The 9,687-nt window shown below is 44.1% G+C and overlaps 1 protein-coding gene across 1 annotated transcript; it reads left to right on the top strand.

Moving 5' to 3' along the window:
* Window positions 1-2,278: 2,278 nt before the first annotated feature.
* smfn (small fragment nuclease) lies at window positions 2,279-7,571 on the top strand. Its single transcript, XM_064352547.1, has 7 exons — window positions 2,279-2,621; window positions 3,639-3,722; window positions 4,123-4,200; window positions 4,482-4,593; window positions 5,533-5,641; window positions 6,290-6,343; window positions 7,085-7,571. Exons 1-7 carry the CDS (start codon window positions 2,307-2,309, stop codon window positions 7,212-7,214), a joined length of 882 nt encoding a protein of 293 aa, XP_064208617.1. The 5' UTR covers window positions 2,279-2,306; the 3' UTR covers window positions 7,215-7,571.
* Window positions 7,572-9,687: the final 2,116 nt, after the last annotated feature.

Genomic DNA, 9,687 nt, shown 5'->3' with positions numbered 1-9,687 from the left:
CTCTGAAGGAAATGTGACCAGTTTATTAATTTTTTTATTTTAACGTTAGTCCAAGGCTGGGGAACTCTGGGCCTAGTTTTCATGACAGAATCATACATGACATTTCAATATAGCAAAGATTATTCTCGTGAACTGTGCAACCAGTCAAACTTTCATGAGTTAAAAAATATATATAATTTTTTTAACCTGACCTGCTCTGTTATAGTGATCCATTTCCATCTTGTTTGCAAGAGTGTTGCCCAAACCTTAAATACGGGGGATTAGTGAGATTTCTTAGAATCTCTTAGTTTGACCATCTACACTGTCCCCTGGGATTTAGTGGAAACCAATCTTTTCCAAAAAGGGCCAGTGTGGGTGCAGGTTTGTGTTTTAGCCTAGCACTGTGAGTGTGACACATGACTCAACTAATTAACTAATGGTGGTCTTCAGTTGATACATTAATAGGTATAATCAAGTGTCTTAGTGCTGGCCTAAAATAAAACAAACTTACTTACTTTTCAGATAAGTTTGGACACCTCTGTTTAAACTTTCCTGGGTGACATTTCACCCCTGTCAAAAACAGTTTGAACAAATCCAGGCTACAGATGATGGTGTCCACTGTGCGCAGATGTGGCCTTGTACTTCGATAACGATGCTTCATTACAGTGGGACTAACTTTTTAGGTCAGGTATTGTCCATAATAGCTGCTATAACACTGGTGACCTCACTCCCATCAAGCAATGGCACTTTCTAGTGAAAACACAGTTTCCCTCATTAGTTCTTCTCGTGATGATGGTCTCAAGTTTGGCCAGCTGGGGCCTCTTAACCTATCAGCGTGGGCCTGGGCCACAGACGGCTTGAATGCTGCATCCTCGGAGATGATAGAACACTGCCCTCTTCTGGTAACAATTGGAATTTACTCCAGATCCCACTACCTGCGACTCAAGTCCTGCATGCTGCTGCACCAACAGACTTGTGAAAGTCACTGAATCTTTATACGTATAAAATGACAGTGAACAACTACATTCTGCAGATGCCCTGTTTCATACATTGTCATGAACTTCAATGTTGCTTCATTGAAAAGAACTGATCTATTAGAATACCCGTCTCTATGGACCAGACTCCATATTTCTGTGTACTGTGAAAAAGCATTGGCACCTCCAGCAATTATTGCATATGCCACATCCAAGTGGATAGGGCAAACTAATTTACTTGACTCGATTGTGTTCAGTGTATTTCTGACAGTGGGGATTATGTGCATTGATCGATGATGAGAACTGGACATTTGCTCGCTTTGACGAGTGGATGAAGATTACATCATAAGGTCAATCGCACATTGACTGCCTTGCCATTCTTCATAAGATCAATGTGAATTCTGTCCTGCTGAACACCACCCCTACACAAAAAGCCCCCCAATGGGATTTTATTTATTTATTAAGTGCTATTTTTTTTCTTTTTCATCCATGTATTATTAATTAATTGATTTAGTATAGGCGTATGTGTTTTGTCAATCAGAGGCAATTCAGAGTTCCCTATATGTTTTATGAACCATACAACTGTAATGGAATCAGGCTCAAGGGTCCATTCACATTTTTTTCTGAAGTTCAGGAACTACTTACGTCTGTTTGCAATCTAAACATTACGAGCATCTGTGAACTGTGTAGGTTTAAGCAGTCCTTTACTGAGGCATCAGAGAAGGACCGACGGAGGATGACTCATCAGGGCCTCTCTCTGCAGTCTGTCTGTAGGAGGAGAGTCCCTGATCAGTCACCTCTTCCATCCATTATATACATATAAAACACAGATTCCGAATAAGATTTAACACAGACTATAAGCTTGCCAGATATATGCATTATCAAAACGCCCCAAGGTTTCCTGTACAAACTTCAATTAAGACAGGAAGCATGACAGCGATGTACAAGGAGTTATGCAGACCCTTTGAGGGGCAGGTGCTCAAAGTGAGAAAAGGGCACACCGACCTAGAAAAAAACTGCTTTACAACACCCAGTTATTGTACAGCGTATGTTTTACCCAGAGACTGGTTTTACCAAAACGAATCAATGAAAATTAATCACAGCAACAATAGTAATACATTTTTTTTATTTATTATTAATCTTTTTTTTTAATCAAAGAGGCAAATGGCATCAGGCACTTTCACGCTAAATTAAAACCCCATCAACAAACTCCACACTGGTATCGTCTACTGTGTCCACGAATATTCTCAAAACGCTTGGTAGGCCTATATTAATTTAGGTTATGTTTCCCACAGTGGTTTCCATGCTGACGTGTGGAAGCTTTACGACAGTTGAAGTCGGAAGTGGACCAGAATGCCGGCGTACATAAGAACAGCAGCGTGGACATTCAGAGCGAGATTTGCCGCTAGTCTGACAGTTTTGTTCCCGTTTGGACCCAGAGCAACGGCTTTTCCAGGGGGGCGAACACTTCACTTGAAAGTTGATGCACGTCGGTACTCCGCACGTTGCCCGGGAACTGCAAGAGCGACAGTAACGGGCTTAACGCCTCTTCTAACAGGGTTGAATCACTTGGGTGCCTCCGCACTTAGTTTCTGCAAGAGGATGACAACTTCATCAGCCAATGTGTCGGACAGTATGTCCCAGAGATTGGTGTGGGTGGACCTGGAGGTATTACTCAGTTGTCATTTTAGAAGTGTGACTTGCTTGTTTGCGATATATAGTACGTTAGCTTGAATAATTCTCCGAAACGAGATTTCCCCTGTTGTGTTAGTTTGCTAGCATTTAGCTAGCCAACAAGTTAGCTAACTGCAAAGTTATCGTTATCTAAAGCAGTTCCGATGTTAATATCAGTGGTGATGGGGCACTGTAAGGAGTTTGTACACGTCATGTAGCTAATTTAGCTAGCTATATTTATAGTTAACATTAGCTTGCTAATTGTAATTTCTAGAACGTAGACTGGCTGGCTATACTAATATCCAAATGCAATTAGTATAACTTTGCTAGCTATCTGGATAATACAAATGATGTAACGTGGTGGCTAAAGGTCTTTGAAAATCTACTTAACGTTAGCGAGCTAAATTAGCTAGCTATAGGGGCACTTCCTTTCCAGAATGTGAAAAAAACTTCATTATTCCTATTAGATTCCTATTGGCTATTTCATTGCCAGTGTGGTAAATACGGCTAACTATTTAGTCTAGCTCTAAATTAGAATTATAGTGTATTCCTTTCCGCTGGCTATCTGAGGTGGCAGGGGAGGTTGCTAGCTAACGTTAACATTTTGACTATAACGCTGTACTCCTCTTTATGATTCATTATTATTTTAGCTTAGAGCAATTAGCTAGCCTGCTAGAACATGAGGTGTGTTTCTTGCAGTTTACTAGTACCCCGATTTTGTAACGTTAGTGGTATATTTAAGCTGTGTGACGTTGACAAATGAAGCAATCCCTTGTGTTTTGCGCATAGTCAAACGTGCAGTACTGGGACAATATGAAGTCTTCTGCTTTTTTCCCTTATCTTTTCTAAGGCAGACAAAAGAATATTAGTATGAACTTCACTATGCTTCTTTACATGAGAGTGGGATACAGTGAATTGGCATTTTCATCTCAGAAATTCTGGTATGGTGGTGACCCCATGTGATGTCCTGCATGTTCTGAAAGCTGATTGTACTGTAATTTTTTGTGTTAGATGACTGGACTTGACATAGAGAGGGACCAGATTATTGAAATGGCCTGCATCATAACAGATTCAAACCTGAACATTTTGGCAGAGGTAAGTTTGCCTGGGTGTCTCTTGCATTAATGATGTCTGTCACTGTAGTTATATTAAAAATTTTTTTAAAAAACTGATGCATAAAATCATGCAGTCGACCTGGTTCCCGCCCTCTGCGTCCTTGATCTGTGCCCGTGTCTTCCTCAAACTTGTTGTCTTTGCTATCCTAACTGGTGGTCAGCGCAGTGCGACCTCCATTGCTGTAGCTGACATGTCTTTTTAGGAGAACGCACGCTCCTCTGCTCTCTAAGATGGGGGTTGCAGCCGTGGCTGTGAACTCATCTGGGAATTCTCTATTTAAAGAAAAGGGTGTTAAAATTGTCATCAAAAATAATGATTTCACACCTGGCTCTATGAAATTTCATTGTATTCTTTTTTTTTTCAACCCTCACTTATAAAGGGTCCTAATTTAATAATAAAACAGCCAGATGAACTTTTGGATGGAATGTCCGACTGGTGCAAGGAACATCATGGAAAGGTAAATATGTCTTCGACAGACAATAATAGTCATTATTAATTAGATAGGTCTACACACACACACACACACACACACCCCTTAAAGCATATCAGCAGATTGAACAGTGTTAGAAGTCCTGTTTGCTAATGTAGGCGATCTGCATCATCTGCATTGATCGTGAAGGTTGAGCTGTAGTGTTGACTCAGGTTGGCAGTTTCCCCTGTCACGTGACATGAGTCCCGGTAGTGATTGGCTGTGCACGTTTGAGATGCAGGAAGTAGCCTCTGCCCTCTGTGTTTCAGTCGGGGCTGACGCAGGCGGTGCGGGACAGCACCATCTCCCTGCAGCAGGCCGAGTACGAGTTCCTGGCCTTCGTCCGGGACCACACCCCTCCCGGACACTGTCCCCTGGCAGGTGAGCGCCCCACCCATCCCCCTCCCCGTCTCTCCCGTGCACACCCCAAACCCTCCTACCGGCCGCGCCAAACGAACTGCAACTCGGTACGGTTCATTTGTGGTTGGTTTCGAGGTCTGATTTTGAACACAGAGCAGTCCTGGTTTGCTTCATGTTTTGCTTTATGCTTTAGTACCTTAAGGCTTGCTGTGCGTTCATTCTGCACAGTAGTAAACCTCTGCGCATACATGGCTAAAAACAGCAGCTAGTGGTGGCCAAGGGATTGTGTGGTCAGAAGAAACCTCCGCACTTCTTGAAATGTGGAACGAGGATCGTGTTGAATGACAGCTGTCCACAATGCACGGAAAGATAAAGATGTTTCTGCAGTTATACAAAATGGAAGCAGCGATGCCATTGCTGTAATAATGAATATGTATGTGTGGAACTGTTTGGCCGGGTTAACTGTGTACCAGCCATTCAGGTTAGACGTGAAGCGTTAGAAGTGTGGCAAGGTGTGTGGAGGTGGTTTTGGTGGTGCTGCAGCAAAATTCCTCTCCTCCAAGCTCCTCTCCTCTTCAGTTTCCTCCGAGGCTTCTGCTGTTGCACTGCAGTTCTGGCTTCCCTTTCTCCATTTCATCTCAGCTTTCTCAAAATGTAGCACAGCCAAATGATAAACAGAACCCGCTGAGGCCATCTTGAAGAAAATGACCCATAATGCAGTGTTCCAGCAGTGGGGTCTGACACCTCTCTTTTTTGCTTTTTGTGGGCCAACTAGGAGTAATTTAGTAAATTAGATCTTTCTCTCTCTCTGTCTCTCTCAATTCAATGTTCAGTTCAATTTCAGTGAATCTGAAGCTGCTTTATTGGCATGACATATGTATGCACAGTGTTGCCAAAGCAAGAGTTAAAAAGAAAACTCTCTTTCTCTCTCTCCCTCTCTCTCGACCCCTCGACCCGTAGGAAACTCAGTGCACGCTGATAAGAAGTTCCTGGACAAGTACATGCCCCAGTTCATGCACCACCTCCACTACCGGATCGTCGACGTGAGCACCATCAAGGAGCTGTGCAGGTTTGCGAGGGCGGGGGAGGGTGGGGGGTTCCTCATGAATACGCATGAGGTGTCACGGCAACCTCCGCGCTAATTTGCGTATAACGATCGCTTCCGCGGCTCTCGCCCCGAGGCGCCGGCGAGGTCGCTGGAAGAACTCGCCGGATAAAGATCTGCGCGTGGGGGAACTTCGCCCAGTTTTCCGACGCGCTACGTCGCCCGTGACATGGACTCGGGCCGTTTACCGGAGCCAGACTCCGTGATGCGAGGGGCGGGCGGGCGAGCGAGGAGAACCGGGGTCTCGCGATTCCCACGACCCGACGCTGCGTCTGTAACATCCACATTTAACGATATTTCCATCCAACCAATCAGCTGCTTTTAGTGGACCACATCTTCAGTCTCCCTCTAGCACCTACTATTAATAGTACTGTTAACTTTATGCTGTAGGTTTACAAAGTTACTACTACTAATATTACTACTACTATAGTAGTGTGGCTTTTTTTTTTTTGCTGACCTATAGGTATGTGCACATGATTGATGGTTCTCGAAGATTAACAGTCGTATCCTTCTTAATTATGCCCCCGCCTTTCCCATGGTGCATCAGTGTGGAGTGCAATCAGGAATAACGACGGAGAGTATTTAACCTTTTGATTTGTTTCATCCTCTTAGGCGCTGGTTTCCCGAGGAATACAAACTTGCTCCGCAGAAGAAAGCATCACACAGGCAAGTCCAAGAAGCTTCTCGAATGTTTGAGCGCGAATTTCAGTATTTAAAGCATCACTCTGTATTCACAAGTGACGATGAAAGTCAAGCACAACACAGGGTCCCAGAGAAAGTCTGCAATTGACAACCTTGTGCAAATAAGTTCGATTCTAGCCTGGGCTCTCTCTTAGTCTTGTTTCGCTTGCTGTTGTTTTATCATTTACTCTTGGGGCGGCAGTGTAGTATAATGGGTAAGGAGCTGGTTTTGTAACCTAAAGGTCACAGGTTCGATTCCCTGGTAGGACACTGCCGTTGTAGCCTTGAGCAAGGTACTTAACCTGCATTGCTTCAGTATGTGTCTAGCTGTATAAATGGATACAAATGTAAATGCTGTGTAAAAAAAAAAAAAAAAAAAGGTTGTGTAGGTCGCTCTGGATAAGGGCGTCTGCTAAGTGCCTGTGCTGTAATGTAAGTCACGTGTCTGAATGTCTTGCTGTTCTTTCTTATGTCCCCAGTCATTGCTAGCAGTTACGCGGGTTTGAGGTGTAGCGCTAAGTTAGTAACGTTCCAGTGGTATGAAGAGCTATAAAAAGCCCTGGCGGCATTAAAATGCGCATAGCGAAAGCGGCTTTTAGCCAAGGCGCTAAACGTTGGAGGCTTATGAGTAATCCCGTCGCCTCGCCCTTGTGTACCTGCCGTTTATCCGAGAACGCCTTTTCATTTTTCTGTTGGTTTTTTTCTTCTCCTTCTTCTTCTTTGTAGAGCACTGGATGACATTTGCGAGAGCATTAAGGAGCTGAGGTTTTACAGGGCGAGCGTCTTCAAGGCGGGCACGGAGGAGAAGAAGCGGAAAATCGTGGAGAACGGGGACTGCGGGAAGAGCCCGTGCTGAGCGGTGGGGGGGTGGTGGGGGGGGGGGGGGGCGAAGTTCGGGAGCCGAGGCAGAAGTGGAGCTTACCTGCACGCGGTCGTCGGCCGCAGACGTTCTCTGGGACCCTACGTTGTTTTAGAATCCCCCTGCCCGTGTCTGTGGTTCGCTGTGGAGTCAGAGCGTCCTTGTTTTCAGGTCGCCTGGTTCGTTTCTGTTGAGTTTTTTTTTCGTTTAAATGGAGAATAAACTGTTAGCGCTGTGGCTGAATTTTGGCGGTCCTCCTTGAGGCTGAATGTTTCTTTGGAGTACCTGTGCTCTGTGTCTCAATTTTTGTTTTCCCTTACTGTAAAACAAAAATAATAATCTGTTGTCAAATTATTTGCGTTGTCATGAAATTTGTAATGTCACGCTCCAACAGAAGTGAGCTGTTTTCTCCCTGCATTACCACCTTTTCACTTGCATTGTTCATGGAAGCCTTTACATGACAGAAAGTACTTTCGAACTGAAGTTTCAACTTCGACTGCACTGCCTGTCCCAAGTCTTAACGCTAGATGGCAGTATACGTCTTCCTTAATATTTCAGAAAGGTGACTTTGTTAGTCCATCGCGGGGCACAAACATTAGAGACCTTGATACCAGCTACAGCATTTTAAATTCATTCTGTATTTCCCATAGTGATTTCTGGGTGCGTTTTATGTCTGAGAATCTTGTCTTGATGGAAATGGGGGAGGGGGAAAGCTGATTCACTTTGCAGGTTTTCATGCTGATGGCGTTGAACTTCTGAAAGCTCGCCCGTTACAATATCACATTGATAGCCCAGGGATAGTGGTGCTTCAGCCAAAGTTCTAATGAAAATATGTGGCGAGGGACTGTGTGTGCTGCTTCTCTGTGGTGCGGTTATTACATTAGTTTCTGTAATTTAGCTGACTCATTCTCCACGGTGACTCGACACACTCGGCAAAAAATCAGTCACAAATTTTAGCAGTATGGCCCCCACATTATTCCTTCTCACAATGCATGCCCACAAATGGAGTCCCTTGGTCTTTCAGTCCAGAGATCTTTATGAATGAGGACCAGACGTAACCACAGAAACCTTGAATGCAGCTAGCAAATGAGCTGTCTTAATGCGTCAAAGAGCATGATGAACCACTAAAAGTAAGTATCTGAGTGTCCTTAGACGGCGGAGCCGGTAGGATAACCACAAATCACAATAACCAGCTGCCTGACTGAATGTAGCAATAACGGGAAGGTAATGGCTAGCGCGTCTGAACAGGTAAAATAAACTGCCCAGGAAGTCCTGGGAAATGTAGTTAATTTTAGCTCAGGACAGAGTGTTCGGATGGCAGCAGAATCTGACGTGCGTCCAAAGTCCTGATCAGGGGAGATGCCTCTCTTCACCACAAGGGGTGCTGTGAGTCTAGGATGGAACGAGAAACTGCCTAAATGCAGTCGGGATAGAAGGAGGGATGAGAGGGCAGTGTGGTTAGCACTACTGTTTTGACAACATACAGATATGCAAACATTTGTATGTTATCATTGTCTACAACAGTGAATTGCAATATGTTGCTACATATATAGACACACATATACTATATATATATTTTTTTCTTGGCACAGAAGAGATTCCTAGTTCCTGTTCATGGAACCCTGAGTGATTTTAATTTGTTTCTCTTTTTGCTTGATGGTACTTTCATTAGACAGCGATCCATTCAAATCAGAAAATCCCTTTCTACTTTATTTTGTACTATTTTATTGGTGTCAGTATTTTTTTTAAATCAGAGTGATGGGTAATTAGGGTGTCACACCTGAAACCTTCTAGTGTGATGCAATCAATATGTGCACACGTGTTTGCCTGTTAGGGGAAAATATGTCCGTTGTTTCCATTGGCGTGATTAACTCCCACGCGTGTCTGTTCCGTACCATGTCCTGGATCCACTCTCTAAAAAAAAAAAGAAATAAATAAAAAATAAAAACAAGAGCATTATTTTGATTAAATCTCCAGTGACAAAAATACAGTCGCTCTCGGGCAAGATAAAAGCGAAAGGAGACTTCAAACAGCGGGATGGAACATTAGTCCCAGAAGTAGGGCATGTCACCCCCCCACACGTCCCCCCTCTCTTGGTCCTGAGTGTACGTCCTTCAGGCCTTCTCCAGAGTAATCCTGTGCCCAAAAAAAAAAAGAAACGAAAAAATACTGGGAGACACTTTTATCATTTCGGTTTCATGTCCGGATGAATTATTCATCCAGTCACTAATTACTGCTCGTAATTCAAGTGCGGTGTGGAAACTGTGCTTTATTAAGTGGTCGCGAATATGTGCTGAACCGTTTCCCGGTGGAAAACGAAGGCCGTCCCACCTCTGTCCCCCGCAGCCAATGAGGTGACGGCCAGGCTGGGCGGTGGGCGGAGCCTGCGCTTCCTTGAAGGCCTGAATGTTTTTTTTTTGTTTTTTTTAAGTGCTGCTCTTTGCTCGTCCTTCCTCTCCACCTCGGGCGG

Source organism: Anguilla rostrata, chromosome 9 (assembly GCF_018555375.3).
Source record: "Anguilla rostrata isolate EN2019 chromosome 9, ASM1855537v3, whole genome shotgun sequence".
Classification (NCBI taxonomy): Eukaryota; Metazoa; Chordata; class Actinopteri; order Anguilliformes; family Anguillidae; genus Anguilla; species Anguilla rostrata.
This window is presented reverse-complemented; position numbering and strand designations above follow the sequence as displayed.